Source organism: Danio rerio, chromosome 8, assembly GCF_052040795.2.
Source record: "Danio rerio strain M-AB ecotype USA chromosome 8, GRCz13ab, whole genome shotgun sequence".
Classification (NCBI taxonomy): Eukaryota; Metazoa; Chordata; class Actinopteri; order Cypriniformes; family Danionidae; genus Danio; species Danio rerio.
The window spans coordinates 20,476,980-20,498,608 of NC_141028.1; the positions used below are offsets into that span (position 1 = coordinate 20,476,980).

At 38.7% G+C, this 21,629-nt stretch overlaps 1 protein-coding gene across 3 annotated transcripts; it reads left to right on the forward strand.

Moving 5' to 3' along the window:
• The first annotated feature begins 3,551 nt into the window (after positions 1-3,551).
• On the forward strand, positions 3,552-19,369 carry tab3 (TGF-beta activated kinase 1 (MAP3K7) binding protein 3). 3 transcript variants are annotated; one of them, XM_087263666.1, is made up of 7 exons: positions 3,552-4,257; positions 8,344-8,512; positions 10,968-12,129; positions 14,409-14,569; positions 15,019-15,112; positions 15,220-15,291; positions 18,521-19,364. In XM_087263666.1, the coding sequence occupies exons 2-7, from the start codon at positions 8,408-8,410 to the stop codon at positions 18,646-18,648; spliced, it is 1,722 nt and encodes a 573-aa protein (XP_087119792.1). In that variant the 5' UTR covers positions 3,552-4,257; positions 8,344-8,407; the 3' UTR covers positions 18,649-19,364. The 3 variants fall into 3 exon arrangements, with proteins under 3 accessions (XP_087119792.1, XP_087119793.1, NP_001038570.1); XM_087263667.1 differs by having other exon boundaries at positions 3,552-3,732; positions 8,808-12,129; NM_001045105.1 differs by having other exon boundaries at positions 3,585-3,732; positions 18,521-19,369.
• The last annotated feature ends 2,260 nt before the right edge of the window (positions 19,370-21,629 follow it).

Consider the following 21,629-nt stretch of genomic DNA (forward strand, 5'->3'; position numbering starts at 1 on the left):
GGCCCATAGCGGGGGGTGGGGAAGTGAATAGGAAGACCCACACCTCACTGACAAAGGTCCGGAATTTGTTCCATACATGCGCTCATTTCTCCTATTTTGACTCCTGTGCCATTATGATGAAAATAGCCCATTAAAAAAGACTTTAAGACCAAGCGGAATCCTCTGTTGGCTGTCGCTTTAGTGTGACCTCTAATCAGTTTTGGCCAATTCTTACAAATATTTTTCATCCAGCTGTGCAAGAAAACATCTGATGTAAGTGAAATCTTCTTTCGCTACTGTATTGTTTTTAAATAGAGAAAACATTTTACAATTAACTTTTATTCAAAATCTTGGACTTTATTCTTGAAGCAAAAAATGCAATAGTATCTGGATGCAGCCTTTATGATGCAAGCTGAGAGTGCATCGCTCAGAGATGCAATGTCAGACACAATGCACTCAATCGAGCCAGTGACGTCACTGTGAAGGGTAGGGTTAGGTGAGCACATTAAAAAGCATTGGATGCAGCTCAGATTGCATCTGAGCCAAGTCTGCAGCCAGACCCCTCTCAATAAATGACCAATAAAAAGATGTGAAGCACCAAAAGCAGACCACATTAAAATTGATAGTTGATAGTTTGGCTAAAATAGTCAAAAGGTGTGATTATAATGACCATTCGACAGGCAAATTCAGAATAGTGCTTAAAATGTCACTTAAATGCAGTATTTAAATTTCATAATTAAAAAGATAATGAGGCGAATAATTGCAAAAAGGTCCACTTTTGAGAGTAAAAAAGGAACCAAACCTTTCACCAGGCTGGCTACAGTACATGACTGTGGTCCGTGTCAGAACTGACAGCTTTGTGGGCAAAATCTCTTGTCATTTCACTCCCTGACATATCTATAATATTCTAAGGCAAAAAAAAAAAAACTGTATTAAGGTCAAATTAATTTTTGAATAATTTAATAATTTACAAAACTTCAAGATGCATTTAGATAAAAGGCAAATTGTGAGAAGTATTGCTTAAATTAAATAAATACTCAAAATGTGATTGGAGTGCTTACATCTAAGAACGTTTACAAATATCTAAGGTTTCAGGTTAAGAGATGTAGAAAATGAATAAATATTTTAGAGGGTTATTAAGCTTATGCACAAATCATGGATCCCCTGACTGCATTATGTTGTTGCTCTTTTTCTTGACTTACGGTAATTGGAATTTTCTAATCATGCAGGAAATATCAAAAGATATCTATACCTACAGTTCTGTTTTATTCATGAGCTCCTCTTTGCATGTTTATTGTGTTTTTCCTGTCTGCTTCGCTCTCTCTCTCTCATCAAGTCAGCTGTTGTCCTTGCTGGCCATTTATTCTACTACAGGAACAGGTGCAGACCACAGCAGGACACTGGGCAGGGTGGAAAGTTTACAGTAGGTTTGAAAGAGAAACTGTTACACTTGAAAAAAAATATGTGTTTCTTGTATATTTCTTTCGCAATTGATGAAATATGCAACACGGTACCTGGCACAAGACCTAAAATCAAGCTTCTGTACAGTAATTTATCATGTCATTATTGTTACTACAAATACACAATCATACTTATTATGTTAAAAGACAATTATAGGACTGGTATAATATCAATACAGTTTTGAATTTATATCAAAATGCATGTTGGCACAATGTTCAAGTATTGTTGACAGAACGTTAACATCCATTTCTAATCGTGGTCTGAAGAGAGCTGTAGTTCCATATCTGCTTACAGATAGCTGATATCTTCACTATCAGGTATCTAAATTAGGGCTTGTGAACTGGCTGGTGCCCAGGAACTCAAAGATGTTGATTTATCAACCTTAAATACCTTTGCTATGATGAGAAAAACCTGATTTGTGTCTGAGATCCTAAATTGATATGTGACACTATTATCCCACAATAGTGATGTACAGGTTACTTCAAAACTAGAATACTTTACTTGTTTCTTTTATTTAAAACTAATGTCTTCCCTCACAGGATTCTACATACCTACACATTCCTGCAGCATCCCACCGGATTGTGTGACTATTTTCCTGTTGGACTCCTGCAGGACTCTTTACAGGGAACTTGCAGGAATCCTACAGGAAACACTACCACACACCGGTAATGTGTTTTATTAAAGATAATACCTTAATTTAGTCAATCCCTGGTCCTGGTTTAAGATAACCCTGACTCTGAATCCAGATCCAAATATTCTGAAGCTGAACTGAAGTAAATGACTCCCTCCTCTGGTGAACTGTAGGACATTCATTTCAGTGCAATGCAATTTGACACCTAAATATTGATGCTTTTTTAATATCCTGGATCAGGCTTTGAAAAATAACTACACTGAAAATGATTTATTAAACATAAATTCTGGTGTGCGATAGCAATCAAATGTCAAAGACCTCTGGATTAATAACGACTTGGCAAAAAAAAAAAAACATTTTTGATTATTTTAAAACATTTTATACTTTAACATTTCAGTATATTCTAAACAAATTACATGTAGGCTGTTTCTCTGAAATATTTTACCGTGTACAATTTTTAAGAATGTTTTTTAGGACAAACACTAGACTAAATTGTATTGCAAAATAAGTTTTGCCTCACAATAAAAATGACAAAGTTGGACAACTGATTTGTATTTGTAATTTTATATGTGTCGTAATTACAACACAAAATGATAATTAGTCAAGATTACAAAAAGAAATTTAGATTTGTGTATTCGTTTTAGACAGCACAATACTAATGGTTGAACTTCTAAAGAGTTAAGAAACTCAATTTACTAGAAGAAGCCTGATTTTCAGTCACAAATGAAAACGTTATTTTGACTAATATATAATTTCTGCTTTTTATTTTAAGGTGTTCTTGGTATAGTGTAACTGTTCACTTGACTTAAGCATGAAGCATTTTAAATAAATGGTTATGGTTAAAATGTGGGGGTTAGTTGCATGTAGTTATTCATAATTAATTGTACTAATACATTTAACATGTGGACACCTTCAAATAATGTGTTACTTTTTTATAATTATATGACAATATATGAACATTTTACTCACGGTAAAAAGCTATATTTTACAGTCTGTGGTAAAACGCTTAGACACACAGATCTACTTTACTCAGACAGACATGGGGAAGTCTTGATACAGCTGCGGATACACTCATCACTATAGCATCCTTTTTTCTTTTTTTTGTAATACTACATAACAATAATACATTTTTTACAGTGCTGCGGCGATTAGGTTTAGGTGGAGGTACGCCTTAATAAAATACGATTTATAAGGTATTTTAATAAATACCATAAATAATAATAGGTACCGCGGCGCAACCATAAGTTATCTAATCTAGCAACAACCGATATGGAGGCATCCTATTATATTCACTGGATTTCCATAGAGTTAACGAGTTCGCACATATTTGTAATGTTCCACATTAATAATGACAAAAATATCTACTAAATTTGACTGCGATAATAGTTTTTGTTTGGCAATGTTTTAATTCCCGCCCCAGGTCGACAGAGGGCACAAATGTGCCGTCAATCGCTACTGCAGAAACTTCTAACCGGAACGAGAGAGGAAGAGAAATAGGCGTAAGTGAAGACGACAATTTTGTTGCGACTGTACTAGCCGACGTGTTCCCCGTAGAAACCCGGTGAATTGTTGTCATTTCCGATCACTTCACCCGTCCGGTGACACACCCCCTGTGAAAAGCCTTGCTTGGACGGTCAATGGCCGTGAGGCTCCGGCACACGGTATGTTGGCGCACACATACTGTTATCAGCACAGCGAACAGCCAGCTGCCGCTTTCACTGCACCGAAACTGACAGCAAGTGCTTGCATATACTGCTGCTTGTTCTTTTTTACTAGGTCAGCAAGCTTTCGGCGGGTATCGCGTGCAGGATTACTTAGACGTCAGTCAGATAAACACGCTGGAGTGACGCGCGCACCGTTTCCGTTTACCCTGCAGCTAAAAACCGGACGGTTAGCTACTATGCTAAAGCTAACGTTTAATGAACAACCAGTGTGTGTTTTCTTTCTCTTTCTCATCCTGTGGATGATAACGTGCATGGGCGACTATTGTGTAAATCACAGTATGTACATGTCCTAAAAACGACGAGGAAGTGTTTGTTTTGTAATGAGCTGCTGCTGTCTGTGTTGATCCGCGGCTTTCTATCTTTGTCATCATGTACTTAAAAATAGCGTTGAGTTGTAGCTCTTAAACGGATTTACCGGCGGCTCGTCGTGCTTTCACGGCGATCAGGAGGCACTAAACGCAGGTAACTTATCGGGCAGAACTGTCACTGCTGGACTTCTTGCTAGTTTTTGCTTGCAGCTTGTGTTATATAGATGCTTAGCTAGCAGACAGTGCTGAACTGAACCGAACCTGCGCTTTGTTTGTGTTGTCATGAGGGGTTGCTTTCCCTTGACAGTTTCAGTTCTTCATGAAGTTGAGGTCGTCGATAAAAACTAAACTACTAGGGTTTATAATTTAGCTGGTCGGTGTTACTGTAACCTTATATATTAGGCTGATTTAGTATAATTTCAATTTTATATGCTTATGTGTCACTGAGAGTAGTTTGAGAATGGCGTTTCATTCTTTGAAAATGCTTGTGCTGTGTTTAATAAGGTGTTAACAGCGCTGTAATTATGCTTTAGACCGTTGCACCTGTCATATGACTGGATAGATGAGGTGGAGCGGAACTGTGAGTTGTGCACGTGAACGCTGTTCACGTCTAAGGTTTCATCCAGGTCGTTGCCTGTGGTGAGATCGCTAAACACAGTACTCTTCAAGGATGCCACCACCAAACGAGACTTTTAGCTTTGTATTAACACTCGATTCACCTGTGAGGTACCATTGTGGCAGTTTATTCAGGTGCAGGTATGAAGGCTCAGCTTCCGTCCAGCAGCGCGCCATGCTCACACTGCGGCAGCGCAGGCAGTCTCCGGCCGTCTGGTGCATAAGCGACCTTAACCCTGTACAGCCTGACATATGAAATAACAGATAGAACAGGGGATTTATTCTTTTTAAGTTGAAATAGTTTATTTTTAATGTAAAGGTTTGCTCATGTCTTTTGTGTATAAAAGAGGAGAAGAAAAAAACATCTAAAAAGCACACATCTGTTTCAATTAAAGACAAACTTAGCCAAAAGCTGCAATTAGGTGCTGATTTTTATTTTATAGCCACTTATAGTACAATCATATGTATGTTAATAATTAGAGCTTTTTTACATGCTACAAAGTGCTTATGAATATCAGAGAACACTCTATAATGTACATGTTTTAATAAAATTACAGTTTAATGGGTAGTTCACCCAGAAATAAGAATTAGCTTATTATCTTCTCACACTCTGGCCATCTAACACTAAAGTGACTCTGTTTGCTGACAATAACAGTTTGTTAGCTAAAACCGTAGGTCTTGGGTGATAAATGAATGGAAGTCGACCACTAGCAGCATTTTGGGAGTCAAAAACACAGAGTCAATACAAAATGAATAGCTGAGGCTCCTGACAATACATTGAGGTATTTTGAAGAATAGTTATCAGTCTGTGGAAGAAGCTGAACGTGATTTTAAAGCATTATTACCCTTAATCCACAGTTCTTTACATAGAGACCAATAAAGGCATGTACTGTATTTTAAACCATATAGTGCTAATCCTGAATGCTGTAAACAAACAGTGTTTGATCACATTTGAGTTTGCCTTTGTTGTAAATAATTGCAGTTTCTAGCAAACACTGATTGATTCACTTTGTAAGAGTGTTTGATTTAAAAGCATTTTTCATTTAATAACAATGTTTCATCAAGAGCCTCATGTAGTAATTTTGTTTTGCCTCTGTATGTTTTCTTAACCCTCACTGCTAGATATTCAGTGGTGTTAAGTAACAAAATACTCAAGCTACTGTAATTGAGTAGTTTTCTCAGGATAGTTTGAAAAATGTGCACTTTTACTTTCCCTTGAGTACATTTTAGTGCTTTGTCGATAGTTTTATTCCTCTACTTTCCTTCAACCTGCAGTCACTACTTTGTTTTCTTGTCTATGGGGATTAGAAAAATCTGTCCTGTGATTGCTGTCCAATCAAATCACACAAAGAATGTAAATCGCATCATAATGAACTACCTCAAGACATGGGCGATTTATAACTGCAGCAAACTGTTTGGAAGCATTAAAAGTGTCCAAGATCTTTACACGCATTGACCCAGAGACAGTTTAGATGCATGCCACTGATAAAAAGATGACAGATGTTTACTGTATGATGACTGAAATGGCCTTAAACACCCAGCAGGCACAAGACGTTAACATGTCGTCAGATTGATATTGTACCCCGATGTCTCGGGCATGCTGCATTTTGTTTGGAAACGAAAATCGAGTTGATCGGGTACTGATGTTCAACGTCCAAGCTAAAATCAACCAAATATAAAATATCTATCAGACGTTGGATTTTGGTTGCCATACCTGATGAATAAATGTCAGCATTTGACGTCAATGTGATGTTGGTTTAAGATGTTGGCTCGAAGTTGGATTTTGGTCACTTTTCAAGACAACCTAAATCAACCAAATATCATCGTCATTTGATGTTGTTATTGGACATCAAAACAACATTGTTCTTAGACGCTGGCTAGACATTGAATCTTGGTCAACCAACATCACAACCTAAATCTAACCTAATATTAACATCTTATGATGTTGTGTGGCTGCTGGGCAATGACTAAATGCACTACTGAATGTTCCGTTTACACACATCCACAAATTGCATCTAAATGCATCAGCTTTTTACAACGTAATACTCATTATTCTTGAATACTATTTGATTGATACTATTGAGCTACTTTTACTCATACTTTTAGTAATATTTACAACAGATACTTTTAATCTACTTGCGCAACAATTTTAGGCAAGTAATGGTATTTTACTTAAGTATGATTTTTTTTTTGTACTCTTCCCACCACTGACCATATCTTTCTTTTTATACACATTAGGCATAGGATGATAACCGTTTTCAAGGTATACCGTGGTTTTGAAAAGTCAAGTATTTAAAACCACCAAAATTTTCTGTAATACTGTTTCTGAGGTATTTGTAAGTTTTTTTTATTTACATTTTTTAGGACAACAGTATCTCCAGAAGAAAAAATATCCAAAGATGCCATTTTAAATAGTAAAGAAATCTGTAACATTGTAAATGTTTCTTAAAATAAAATAGATTGTGTTCAAAGGGGAAAAAAGTTTTCGTTTTTTACCCAGACAATTAAAAAAAACACATATTAGGGCAGTGAGCACAATACCGTAAAACCATGATTTTTTTTATCCAAGGTTATCATACTGTCAGAATCTTATACCAGCCCATGCCTAATACACATCATTGTAAAATGTATGATCTACTGCAGTGGCCATCTTTGCACACAATACGACATATTTACTGGCTTTAATTTATAGTTAAATGTATTCATTTTAAGTATCCTTATTATTTCCAACAATATTTTGTATTTTTTTCCCTTAAATTATCAAGTGAGACATTCTTTTCAGACTTAGTTTTTTGTTCCTCATTTTAAAAAATCTATTGGTAAAAGAGCTTTTATGTTTAAGGGTCCCATAGAAAGGAATAATTTACCTGCTAACATTAGATCTATTGCACCATTTAAGGTGTTTAAGCAAACTTTGCTGTCATATTTTACTTTGGACTGTACTATTTTTTTTTTTCTGAGGATGTTGTCGTTTATGTGGTGATTAGATTCACTGATCTTTACATCTTTTTGCACCATGTATACGCATAAATGTATGCTACTTCCCCTTTTAATGTTTGTTTTGGATTTTATGTAATGTATGCTTTGTTTTTGTCTTGTGTTATTATGTGATTGTGGATAATTTTAGGACCCTCTTAAAAATGAGATGGTACATCTCAAGGGGTTTATCTTAATGATTAAACAAACAAAATATCTGTCAGTTTTCTATTTATAAGTCACCAAAGATTAAGACCAAAATCATCTTTAATATTCTATTCATGGGAGAAAGTCATCTACATCTTGAGTACTTTAACAAGATTTTTTTTATGTTTTGGTCACAAAAATCCCTTTTTGCTTAGGTTTGTTGTTTTAATGTGAATCTGAACATATTGTTTATTTAAAACGTGATTGAGCAATATGCATATATAAACATTTATACAGTTTTTCATATTTACATTTTTAATGCGTCTTCCATGCAGTGAAAGTGAAAGTAAACTGTCAATCGTGTGTGACTGATAGCAGAACCATCCGTTTTTAAATAATTTCTATTTGTGGCAAACACCCCTAGGTAGTGTTTTGGCAATGTATGTGAGTGGTCAGGCTTGATTTGAGTGTCTGACATGATGTTACTGGTGTGTGTTGTCAGGGGATGAGAGGAGAGCAGGTGCTGCGCTCCTGGCTGCGGACTCATTGACTCTCTCTTTGGGCTCATGATGGCGCAGGGAGGGCCTCAGTTGGACTATCAAATACTGCAGGACCTCAGGCAGCGCTTCCCAGAGATTCCAGAGACAGTAGTTTCTCAGTACCTTCTTCAGGTGAGAACCAGCAAAATAGGGTGGCTGTGACATAATTTCAAGGTACTTTGACTTATTTAAGATACAAAAATGAATTTGAATGACAGAAAAGCCTTTAGTGTTATAATGTAATTTCACATAAATATTGTGTTACTAAAATGGCATATCCATAATGCATTATATTAGTGGCTAAGTGAAAATATATTACTTTTGGATTCTAGTGCAAATATTGTAACAAAATATTATTGTTAACATTATTTTATATATTATTTTGTAATATTTTTACGTAATGTTTGAATTTTTTGTTGTTTTTCAGATTTCAGCGATATTCTTAAATGCTTTGTTTTTTTTTTTGTTTTTTTTTTCATTTTGAGTTTAAAGCATTTAGTTTAACAAGAACCATTCTACAATACAGAAGACATATAGATTTTAGGAATATTCCCCAGCATTTTCTTTCTTACTAACAGGCGGTGGACAAATAATGGCCCTCCTAGTGCAAGTGGCTAGTCAGCTGACATGTTTTTTTGATATCTGTATTTATATGGTTGAATCATGGCCTCATTTACACTAATACGCTTTCATTTTAAAACCGCGTTTTAGAAGAAAAACGATCCACATTCGCACTGGTGTTTCATCTAGCGGTTTTAAAAAGATCTCCGTCCACACTACACCGCTGAAAACACACATCACGTGACCATACACACACTCTGGCATGCGCTGAAAGCTGCTACAGCGTAATCTTGCATCTGAGCTCCAGGCAATCATCAGGAACTCCGAGCACGGCTGAGAGCAGCCAAACATCAGCCAGTCAATCCCGAATCTGCCACTGGATCTCATCTCCCTGTAGTTGTTAAATGTGATCTATAATTCATCTTGTGTAGACTTATATCTAATAAGTCAGTCTTTTGAATGTATTAGCCTTTTTGTTCTCAGATAACCTGTTTTGGCTGAGCGCAAAGATAAGGTGATATACTTATTCATTGATGTAACTGCATACACTGATTTCGTACGTTTGACCGATTGCTTGTCTTTATTTCCTTTATTGCATAACTTTATTTTACTTTATACTTTTATAATTATTTTTGATTATTATGTTCAGCAAAAGAGTCGGCTGATTCATATTTCACCATGCATTTCGTCTGATAATCTTTTTTGTGTGCATATAGCCTGACATTAAGCACATATTGCCAAAACCACACACAGTGACACAAGCTAATGTTTCATATTTTCAATAAAAATAAAAGGAGGCCGTTATTAGGCTCTGTTTTGTGATTGATTTGCAGACAGTGAAGATGACGGTCATATAAATATGTACATGATGCCTAAACATTTTTGCTGTCTGTTATGTTTAAGCTGTTAATATATAAAATAAAAGAGACATTGCTTTGTCATGTTGTCAGTTTATTGTTAAGATGAATGCCAGGGTGAATGACGTTATAAAAGTAAACTGCCGTTACATTTGACGATTTACCTGATGTGTCCACTGGAGTTCATTATAAACTTGCAAAATCTGAACTTTGTGTACTTGATATTGAGAAAAAGCCCCACTCAGGTATGTCTGCAGCCTTCCCTTCGTTTTCAGATGTCTCCGGTTTCCCTCATTCACGCTGACATGCTGAAGAGGCCGTTTTTGTTTTAAAACGCTCCTTCTGCGTTTCCAAAATGCTCCATTTTCGGGACTCGAAAACTCCGAACGGAAGGTGTAACCGTAGCAAAACTTATGTGTTTTAAAGCTTAAACGTATTAATGTAAACGGGGCTTTAGACCAGCGAATGTTTCAACATTTTTGTTTATGGCATTTATTGTCTTGTTGTTTTCATTAATCTGTCACTCCGAATAAAATGCAACACAGCGTTTATCTATTTTTCTTTGAGCAAGTTACAAAAGATCTACTGTCTCCCAGTGAAACTTTATAATGTTGCTAAACTATATGGTTTATTGTGATTGTCAAGCCATCCCAGAGTTTTCGTTATAACGTTCATTACAGTGCTAATAGACATAGCCTTTATCATTTCTGCATTATTTTGTGACACAAAGCCAAAACAGTTCACAGTAGAAAGTTATTTCAAACACTATTTATAAAATGTATGAAATCAAAATCTTGCTATTCTTATAAATTAATAAATATACATTCATTCTTTTTCTTTTTGGCTTAGTCCCTTTATTAATCCGGGGTCACCACAGCGGAATGAACCAAAAACGTATCCAGTACGTTTTTACGCAGCGGATGCCCTTTCAGCCGCAACCCATCTCTGGGAAAATTGATAAATATATATTAAATTAGTTGTTTTCCCCACTATAATATAAAAATCTGGTATGTTGACAACACTAGTATGTACACCTGGTATGCAATGAGTGTGAAGTTTTATTGCTGACTATTTTTGCTGTGTCATCCTGTCCGAATGCCTTTACTGTGTGTCACAGTGGTGTCAGGTGCAAGAACCTGTTTAACTCGCATCTTAAATTTCCTCTTCAGAACAACAATAATGCAGACCTCTGCTACCACCTGCTGGCTCAGGAGAGTAATCGATACCTGTATGAGGAGTACCACAGCCCAGATGACTTGCACTTAAACCGGAACCACATGCTGCGTATCAGTGTAGGCTACCCTGTTCCTGATGGGGTCAAAAATAATCCTGGTGGCCGAGCTTTGGTCCACAGTTCCAGCGACGGGCATATCGAGCATCCTCGAAGTGGCTTCTCCGAGCCTCTCTCTGCTCCCGCTACTATGGCTCCATCACCCGGATATAACCCCTTCTTTAAAACTGATCAATCACGATCAAACATCCCCACGCCTCCACCTAGCATTCCAGGCATGTCGCCCACTTACCACCCAGTCTCACGTTACATGACTCCTATAACAGTGACCCTTTCCCAAAACATGCCTTCTGCCCCACAAGCTCTGCAAATCCCACCTGGTACCTATTGTACCAGCGGGAACACTGTGTACATGCGTCCATCACCGTCTCAAAGTCCTCAACCCACTCCCTGGTCCACATCTGGAACGTCCATGTACCAGCAGTCTCCTTACGCCACCCCAACGTACCAGTCCCCCTACAGCTCTCCCCAACATCAGGTCCAGCAGCCGCCACAGGTGTTTCTACCCATAAGCCCTCCCACCCTTCCGGGGCTGTCCTACCAGCAAACCCCTGTGTCCCAGAGGCCTTTTATATCCTCCAAAGGCCCCATGAAGAACCAGATAGAGATCACATTGGAGGGACAGCGACCAAGGAGCAATTCCCCAGTACACACTCCACAGGGAGCACTCTATATGGCCACCAGCCCTTCCCCGAGCTCCCCATCGCGGGCCATCAGTATGGCAGGACCTCCAGGGGCCTCCATTCATCAAGGAATGTATGCCCACCAGGCTGTGGCGAGACCCCGGCCTACATCCTCTCCTCAGCCTGCCCCCTCCGCCTTCATTAAGATCAAAGTTTCCCCGAGGCAGGTGCAGGGTTCATCAAATTCTCCACCGGTAGAGACAGAATCACTTCTTAACATAGTGGACCAGGGCGAGCGGCATGGTGCCCCTCCTCCGATCCTGCCCATCTCTGCGCTGCCGGGGAGCATCGCCAACCAGATCAACTGCATGCCTAGACGGTCCAGCTCCGGCTCGGATGACTATGCATATACTCAAGGTATGGATCTGCTTATGACATTATTAGATGAGATGTTCCATTTTAGTGTCTGCATGAAATAAAAAAATCCAAATGTGTTTTCTATGAATTTTATAGCCTATTCCAAAAGAACAATTGGTTTAAGTTTTACACACTTTTTTATGTTTGCACTGCAGGAGCTGTTAGCAGGTTTAGTTATGGGAACATCTTTTGGAAATTTTTAATTAGCTTCTACTTTAGATTAGTGTTGTTAAAAGTACTGACTTCCGTACCAATTAGTACTGAAATTTTAAAAACATCGATTTCCTGCTAAAATTTGAGCACGTTCTTAAACACAGCTGATTTTCCCAGCAGAAATGACTGTGATTGGCTGTAGAGGTCATCAGTTCACCACTATTCACAAAGTTCAAACAGCTACAGGGACATGAAGCGTTTCAAAGCCACTTAGATCTGGCAATCCATTAGCAGATCGTTCGTGTGTCAGCTCGTTGACAGATTTGCTGATTGGCGTGACGTGAAGATGAAGAGTGGCTGACCTTCAAGGCCAATCTTAGTCATTTCTGTCGAGCATGTGAATGCAATGGCCAATCAGCTGTGTTTTTAGGAACGCACTCTATAGGGGTGTAAAGGACCACGGTTAAAGAATGGTTTATACTTCTGCGTCAAGTGATCGGCGTGACCCACGGCGCATGCAGCGTGCGTAGCTGTACATTCATTCTTCTGCGCGCTGTTTCTGTTGCTATGCAATAACACTTCTGAAACGCTAGCTGGCAGTAGGTGTTTATGTTCCTCTGTGTTGAGATTCTTCACTGCTGTTTGGTTTTTTCTGAACGTTTTCTTAATGTACAAGTGGTTCAAACTCGCTAATTTCGAGGCAGGAACCAGCGGACATGCAACAACTTTAACCATAAGGTAAACACAAAGCAACAGTCTCCATCCGGAGCTCCTTGTAAAACAGTCGACACTTGTAAACACTCCAACGGGCTCGCGCGGCTCTCGGTCCCACCCACCCTCCTCAGCGCTTCCAAGCCGACGGTCCCACCCAACCCTCCTCAGCGCTTCCAAGCTTGCGCTACGCGTCGTTGTGACGTGTAGTTACATTTTTTTGAGAGGTGCACGTCAGTGACGGTTACGGCGAGGGCTATGCGTCTACGCGTAGGCTGCGCCGTAGCATTATATTTTACGGAAGCAGAGGTATAAATCAGCCTTAATCAGTGATTTATATGGATCACAACCCACAGTTCGAAATGCATGTGACCTGCGGATTAATAACCTTTTTTGAACTTGTAGGTTAATTTAACATTTATAATAACTGCAGAGAGATCGCCTCCCGCGTTCAAATCACGTGTATAAAAGCATGTTGGCTTCCCTGTAAAATTTTATAATAATGATGATGGAAGAAGTTGTGGTGGAAGAAAAAAAGCATATGATGGGGAAAAACAGCCTACGCAGGTTCTTAAAAAGGATTCAGTCAGTGTTTTTGTTTGTAAATTTGTTATTTAAGTGAAAAATATCTAGGGCAGGACTATTTATTTTATTCTATGCTGTTGGAAACACTGCATGTGCGTGAAAATGTTCTATTGTTAATATGTTTGCATGTTAAAATAAATCTGTATTTTTAAATGCAATATTTAATGTGTCAGACACAAAATAGACATCATTTTTTAATTAAATAATTATTTTATTTTAATCTGAGCAGTTAACTGTTAATATTCAGCAGAATTAACCGAAATGAGCATCCCTACAATAACTTGTGTCTTCATTTCATCTCCATCATCAAGAAACCCATGATGACACAACACAAACACCACTTCAGCCATGAGTTACTCCAGCCTTGAATGCCACGTTTGATGTCACTGTCAGCTAGCAAAAGTCACTTCAGAGATCCTAGTGGTGAAGTTGGGAATATAACCGAAAAACGGCCCAAGGGGAAATCTAATTCTTAAAGGCACCCACTTGTTGGCTAGTTCTTAATTACCTGGTGCAAAACCCCCTGTAATTTCTATCCAAAGAACTAGTTAATGAATCTGACAATGTTTGAAAGGTTTGTGACATCAAACTCTTAAAATAATTGAAGAGTCAGTATCCATTGTAGCAGATGTATCTTCAAACATCATTTATGAAAGCTAGTGATAGGTTGTGGAGACCCTTCCATGTCAAAATGGTCAATTCCAGTCCAGAGTAGACCTGCATATTCAACTCCTCTGCATTTGGTTATTGCGTTTCTATGCATCAATATTGGGTGTATGTGTGGAAGTGCTGTTCAATCTTGTATCTAACTCCATATGTCTCCTCCTCAGCGCTACTCTTGCACCAGCGTGCTCGGATGGAGCGTCTGATGAAAGAACTCATGCTGGAGCGCCAGAAACTGGATCAGTTGAAGGCGGAAGTGAATGAAATGGAATTCGACGCCCTGCAGAGACGCTTCAGACGGGTGAACAGCACCAGCCTGATCCCTCGGGTAAGAGAGAGAAAAAAATACAAGGCTTTTATAGCGTGTGAATGCATCATCTTGAAGGGGCGCGGAACACACACACACCCCCACGCTTTTCATCACTAATAAAGGAGATGAATAAATCCTCATCAAATCCCCCAAATGAGCCTTACGTAAAAGCATACATACCTAAAATGTACGTGCAGAATGTGCAAATAACGATGAGGTGGAAACGAATCACATCTGTTCATTTGGTTCCTGCTCATTCTGCATGCTTCACAGACTTTGAATGAATCTCTTTTCATAGGTTAAACTGCTGCAAATAATGCATCCATCCAGTACAAGCGTCATCTCTTTCATCCGAGTTCAACAGGCTTCTGTGAAGAGTTTGACAGAGATAAACTGCTTTTATGTGTGCGGTTGATGTGAAAAATTCATGTACTTCATGTGTGTGTGTGTGTGTGTGTATTTACTAGCCCGAGGAGATGACCAAAATTCGGTCACAAAACAGACAGCTTCAGATTGACATTGATTGCACCTTGAAGGAGACGGACCTGCTGCAGTCCAGAGGTAAAATAAATTCTGAAAAAATTCATTGCATTATTTCATGTGTATTTTGCTGATAATGAAAGACTATCATTGTTTTCATTTATGTCTTCTTTTTTATTTGCTTTTAGGCAAGTTTGACTTGAGAACCATGAACAACTTTTATGATAATATTCAGCCTGGTCCTGTTGTACCTCCGAGAGGTGGGAATTCAATTCTGACTTTTATTTAGTCAACCAATGCTTGCATTTATAAACATCACATTTCAGCCAAAACATCCTAGGCTAATAGATCTGGGATTATTTTTTTTTTATTTGTTGAAATTATTATTTACATGTACACATTCAAAAACCACACTATTTATTCAGTAGACATCTGTAAATATCAGTAATGAAAATGATAGGTATAAATACACTACCTTTTGTCGTCAATCTCAGTTATAAGAGCAACTACTAATTACTTCTAGTTGATCATTTGGAAAAGTGGCAGAAGGTGGATTTTTCCGATAAATCTCTGTTGAACTGCAGCCCAATCATCACAAATTCTGCAGAAGACCTATTGGACCTTCTGCAGAGTAGATGGCAGCATCAACAGCCTGAGGTATTCAGACATTTGTGCTGCCCATTACATTACAAACCACAGAAGAGGTCAAATTCTTCAGCAGGATAGCGCTCCTTTTCATACTTCAGCCTTCACGTCAAAGTTGCTGAAAGAAAAAAAGGTCAATCCTGGAAATTGGCCAGCCCAGTCACCAGACAAGGACATAATTAAGCATGGATGGAAGAGGAGGCATTGAAGATGAATTCAGAGAATCTTGATGAACTCTGGGAGTCCTGCAAGAACACTTTCTTCGCCATTCCAGACTTTATTATAAAGTATTGGAGTCATTGCAGAGATGTATAGATGCAGTCCTTTAAGCTCATGTGAGTCATACACAATATTAATTCTTCACTGCACTATGACTTTATATTCTATACTTTACATTATTTCTGTTAAGTGACAAGACCTTTGTCTAAGCAAAGTCAATTAAAAATCGAGGCATGATCATATTTTATTTTAGTAAAATAAAATCTAGAGGCCTTTGCCTTTCATATAAGCCTATTTTGATACCAAATGATCAACTAGAAGTCATTATTTTTTGTTCCTAAAACTCAGATAGGCGACAAGAATTGTGTCCAGTATCATCATTACATGTGTAATAAATACAATCAAAATAATATTGTATTGTTAGCAAATTATACTTAGTCCGCCTAAATAATTTTAATGCACTTTCTATTAAATCTCCTATGTTTGGTTTCAAACCTTTGAGTTTTTTTAATTCTGTTGATCGCCATCTGAAATTTTCTTCTAAAATTAGCATTTTTCTCAGGCTCCTACAGTTAAATGTTCATGAAACCCTTGAGTACTTTTTTGAGATTTTAACAGATTTATGTGTGTTGAGCATCAGTTAAGAGAATGTTAGCACCTGTTAGCTTTAATAATTGGAAAAACTGGATAATTTTGAGCTTTTGTCAGCTAATTTCAGCTTCCGGGTTTAAAATGATTTTTGGGGCAGGATCAAAATCGGCGACGTAGCGCAAAATTGCGAGTGCAAAGATGATTTCTTGTTATTATTCATAGCAGAGTTGTCTTATCCTATGAGAAGAGCCGGCTGCTTAATTATTCATGACTGCATGTGCTTTCCGAAGGCAAGACACAGACCTGCGAGTGCGAAGCTGTGAGACTGGGTGAGACTGCGTCCACAGACCTACGGCACACAGTATTTAGATGTTCATGAAGGGTGGTATGTGTTTGTTTCGATGATCCACAGGATTTGTTGCATGTTTTTCCCTGCGTTGCTATCAGGGCCGATACAGCAAACCTGTTTGTGTGCAACAAGCATTTTTGTTGGGAGAGCAGTAGGAGAATTGGGAAATGGCGGACGTTGTCTTTTATCAGGAGTTTGTTTACATTTAGACACATCGCCGTGCTGCTTTGTTCGCCTAAATCTTCTAGATTACCAATAGGGCTAATGGTTAAAATAGACAAGGCAGGAGTCTGCATTCAGACCCGGGGATTGAAGGAAAAGTCCAAATTTCTAGTGTTTATATGAACACAATTATCTTTATAATGAAATAAATTGTGGTTATCTGTATATGAAATTACAAATAAAAAATGTAACAGGGCATTAAATTACTGTTTATTTCTTTGCATTTTAACTTTGTAAACTATAAAATCATGCGTCTCCTCACAGTTTGTGTCTCATTTTGTGAGCTAACTGACAATACTTGAAAAAAACTTCTGAGGTAGACCTGAACCAAAGGTGGGGGTCTCATGGTCCTTAAAGTCAGAAATATTAGCCCCCCCCTCCCCCCCCCCTTGACTTTTTTTTTTTTCTATTTCAAATACTTCCCAAATGATGTTTAACAGAGTATATCTGCTGTATATTTTTCAATAGTTTACAGAACAAACCATCATTATTCAATAACTTCCCTAAATACACAAATCTGCCTAGTTAACCTAATTAACCTTGTTAAGCCTTTAAATGTCACTTTAAGCTGTATAGAAGTGTCTTGAAAAATATTTAGTAAAGTAGTATTTACTGTCATCATGGCAAAGATAAAATAAATCAGCTATTAGAAATGAGTTATTAAAACTATTATTAGAATTGTGTTGAAGAAATCTTCTCTCCGTTAAACAGAAAATAGGGAAAACAATAACCAGGGTGGTTAATAATTCAGGGGGGCCATTAATTCTGACTTCATCTGTATGTGTAGGTTCAGTAGTTTCACATTTATGCCAAAACAGTTCTTTTTATGGTCTTTAAAGTGACATAATCAACATAAACAAAGGAGGTTGAGAAAAATATTTGTTTTCGACTGAAAATTCAGACGGCTTTATATATCTCTTTATATTTTGAAGAAAGCTAGAATACCGCTTCCTTCAAAACATCTTCTATTGTGTTCAACAGAAGGAAGAAACTCAATAGGTTTTAAACAAGTAAAGGGTGAATAAATGATGATTTGGGGTGGACTATCACTTTAATGCACCAATTAATCGTACCGAGTTGAATCTAAACTTACCGGTTTTGTTCCTCTGCTACACTCGACAACATACTAAATTAGTTTTTCACCAAAATACCTCATGTAATTTCTAAACCATCCTTCCTTGTGCTAAAATTAGCTCTTAGCTCTCTGAATATCCTGTCAAATTCGTCCTGACCTCTGACTACTCCTGTGGAGTGGAGGGTTTTAGATTTCTTGTTATGATCTAGTGTTTCTTGCACCCTCGTTCTATTTTCATCACTCTTTTGTTGCCATGCGGGGCCAGTGGCCTAAATTGTCAATGGGTGTGACAGAACCGCCAAAGCTCCCTCAAGCCTTCAAATTTAGCTCACAGCCGCAACAAATAAATATGTGTGCCATCTCATAACCCGTTGTCTCCTCTAACTAGCTAAACCTACGGCTGTGCAACGAGACGAGGATTTCGAAGGCGCTCAATGGAACTGTGAAAGCTGCACTTTTCTTAACCACCCTGCTCTGCACCGCTGTGAACAATGCGAGATGCCGCGCAACACTTGAGCTTCACCACAACTCTTTCCCACCGGCCATGAACCTCATTCTTCCTAATTTTCTGTTCCATCATGAAACATTCAGTTCCCTCCTATCAACCAACGATTCGGTTCCCTTGTGCCCTCAGCTTCACCCAGCAATAACTGAGCCGTACCACACAGAACAAATAAATATTATCCAATCGGACTCACCCTGTGTTACCTCTTGAGGAGCTTCCTGCACTTGTATTTACTTTTTTCTACTGAAAGATGCTTTAAAAGTGGAAGGAGGGTGACTTGACTTCACACAAACAAGTAAAAGGGATTGATTGATTGATTGATCGATTGGTTGAAGTGGACCGAGAAGCTGTGGTTTTTAAGAGGAGGGGCGGGACTTCCAAATGTGGAGGAGGAGGTGTGGTTTACCAAGCTACCATTCCAAGCAGAATAAGACTGCAGCGTTTACAAGAAAAGGCCCAAACAATCCCTCGCACAGGGCTTCTTTCACAACACGTTCATTGTATGGAGATACAAGCAGGGGCTGATTCATTTTAATGTAGACTTTACACTGTATGTGCTCACCACGAGCCCTTCTCATGAATGAAGAACACTACAAGACCTGCATATGAACCTATACCTGGTACTTTTATGCATTTTATGCCACACTGTATTCTGTGTTGAAGATGTTGATTTCCTGTGCAAATGCCTCAAGTTGCTGTACTTAATAAAGGATCTGATTCTATGTGACGATATGCTGACGCTGGAATGTTAAAGGTGTTGAAGTGCTTTGAAATGTGCTTTTTTTTTTTCAATGTGTGACTTAATTTGAACTGAAATATGAAGACAGGGCAGGGCATACATTAGCTCCTCCCCTTTAATAAAACAGCCAATAGAATTTATCTTAGGGTGTTTTCACATTCGGCTCAATTGCCTTGTCCAAACCCAAGTTTGAAAAATTCTGCAATATTAATGTGCACTTCTGGCCAGCCACGTATCTGATGTAGACTAAAGTTTGTATAGTTGACTGTTCGTTTCCATTATGGTACGATTGCATTCATATTAAAAGTGAACTGGACCCAAAACCACCTCTTACAGGCAGACATGGGTACAGTTCGTGGGTGCGCACTTGAGTTCAGAAGACATCTTTAACAGTAGCTAAACAAACCGTACTTTGACGTCAAATGAACCCAAGTGTATCTGTGGACTGCAAGATGGGGCTTAAGATGAAGGGGCTCAACTTGCTGTTATACATAAAACCATTCGAGATGTAACAATGAGATGTTGTTGCCAAGATGGCAGAAACACTTACCAGAGAACATTTTCATTAAATGTTATCATGAGTTTTCTCCAAATATATCCACAACCAATTCATTTGATATATTATTAAATTCATTGAACTAGCAACTCCACTGGCAGACTTCCTCATCCGTTTTGTCATGACAGTTAGCCTACTCAGCGTCGCCCCCTGTGGTTGCAAATAACATGAAAGCATCTGCAATTCGCGGCTGTACATTAAAAACTGTGATGTTGGGGAAGTGTAGACGTTAATACCCGTGATGGTTGGGTTTAGATTTGGTAAGGTATAGACAATAATAACAATGATAGTTGGGTTTAGGGTTGTGGTCATAGACATCAATAACTGTGATGTACGCTATCTTGCCGACAACCCAGTTTTGTCATGTCTCCATAACTGCAAGTTACACCTCTAGCGTACTAAAAGTTATGTCCCTGTCTTGGAGTCCGCAAACAAACCCTACTCAATGAACCCGGGTGCGGACCAAGAGTGCTAGTGTGAAAGCACCCTTATGCCTAGTTCAGACTGCGTGATTTTAGCCCCGATTTTGGCTCGCCGACAGGTTGAGAAATCGCTGACAAATGCCTGAAATCACAGGCAAATCAGTGCTCGTGCAAGTGAGTGACAATCACACAGTATGAACTATCAAAGACGATCAACTATCAAAGGCGATCTGAGAGAATCGCCCATGAGTCGCCGATGCCTGCGAGATATTTGGCATGCTAAATATTTGGAGCTGTCGGCGATTCAAATCATGCCGTGTGAATTGAGTTTTGACTGAAAATACCATCGGTGATCGCCTACAGCCAATGAGAGAGCGGCATTCACTTGCCTGTGTGTGTGTGTGTATACCTGCTGCAGGCCAGCGGGAGGCTGGGGGAGAAGTTAAAAGCGCTCTTTTTTGGTTTATTTGATCCCACGAAATGGAGGAAAAACTAGTGGAGGTTTGACAGGACTCAGGAGCTACCGTGTCTGTTTGACGTTTCATACAGAAATAAATTTGTTTATTATCAGTGTTGAGGAGAAATGGCTAATTCCCTTTAAGCCCAGGTTAGCAAACATGTACATTTTCTACCCCATTAAAGACTTCTTTCTCATTATGTAGTTAATAACAAAAGATATACTACGTGTTTTTGGCTGTGAGACGTAGTTTGGACGAAGTTGTCGGCAAATCTTCCTATAGTAAAGTCATGCAATGTGAAAGCCCCTAGCGACGAAACGCTAGCCCAGATAGTCATGCAGTGTGAAAACATCTGTGACACGACTACTTTGAAAATCATGCAGTCTGAACTCGGCATTAGAGTGGAGTGGCTCAAGTGTGTCTTGAAGGGGGCGGGACTTGTCAGATACTATAGAGCATTTGATTGGTCAGATGATTAGATGAGAAACTGAAGTGAAATCGTTGAAAGAAATCCATTTAAGTGACACAGCACGGTAGCGCAGTGGTTAGCACTTTCATCTCACAACAAGAAGGTTGCTGGTTCGAGCCAAGGCTGGGTCAGTTGGCATTTCTGTGAGGAGTTGCATGTTCTCCCCGTGTTCGCGACGGTTTCCTCTGGGTCATCCTTTTTCCCCCCCAAATCCGAATACATGTGCTATAGGGGAATTGAATAAACCAAATTGGCTGTTGCGTATGAGTGTATGTTTGGATTTTTCCCAGTAATGGGTTGCAGCTGGAAGGGCATCCGTTGCCTTAAACAGACGCTTGATAAATTGGC

Coding starts and splice junctions, on each gene's coding strand:
- tab3 (XM_087263666.1), top strand. CDS start 8,408: ATGATGGCGCAGGGAGGGCCTCAGTTGGACTATCAAATACTGCAGGAC. Junction 8,513..10,967: donor TTTCTCAGTACCTTCTTCAG/GTGAGAACCAGC, acceptor TTTCCTCTTCAG/AACAACAATAATGCAGACCT. Junction 14,570..15,018: donor GCACCAGCCTGATCCCTCGG/GTAAGAGAGAGA, acceptor TGTATTTACTAG/CCCGAGGAGATGACCAAAAT.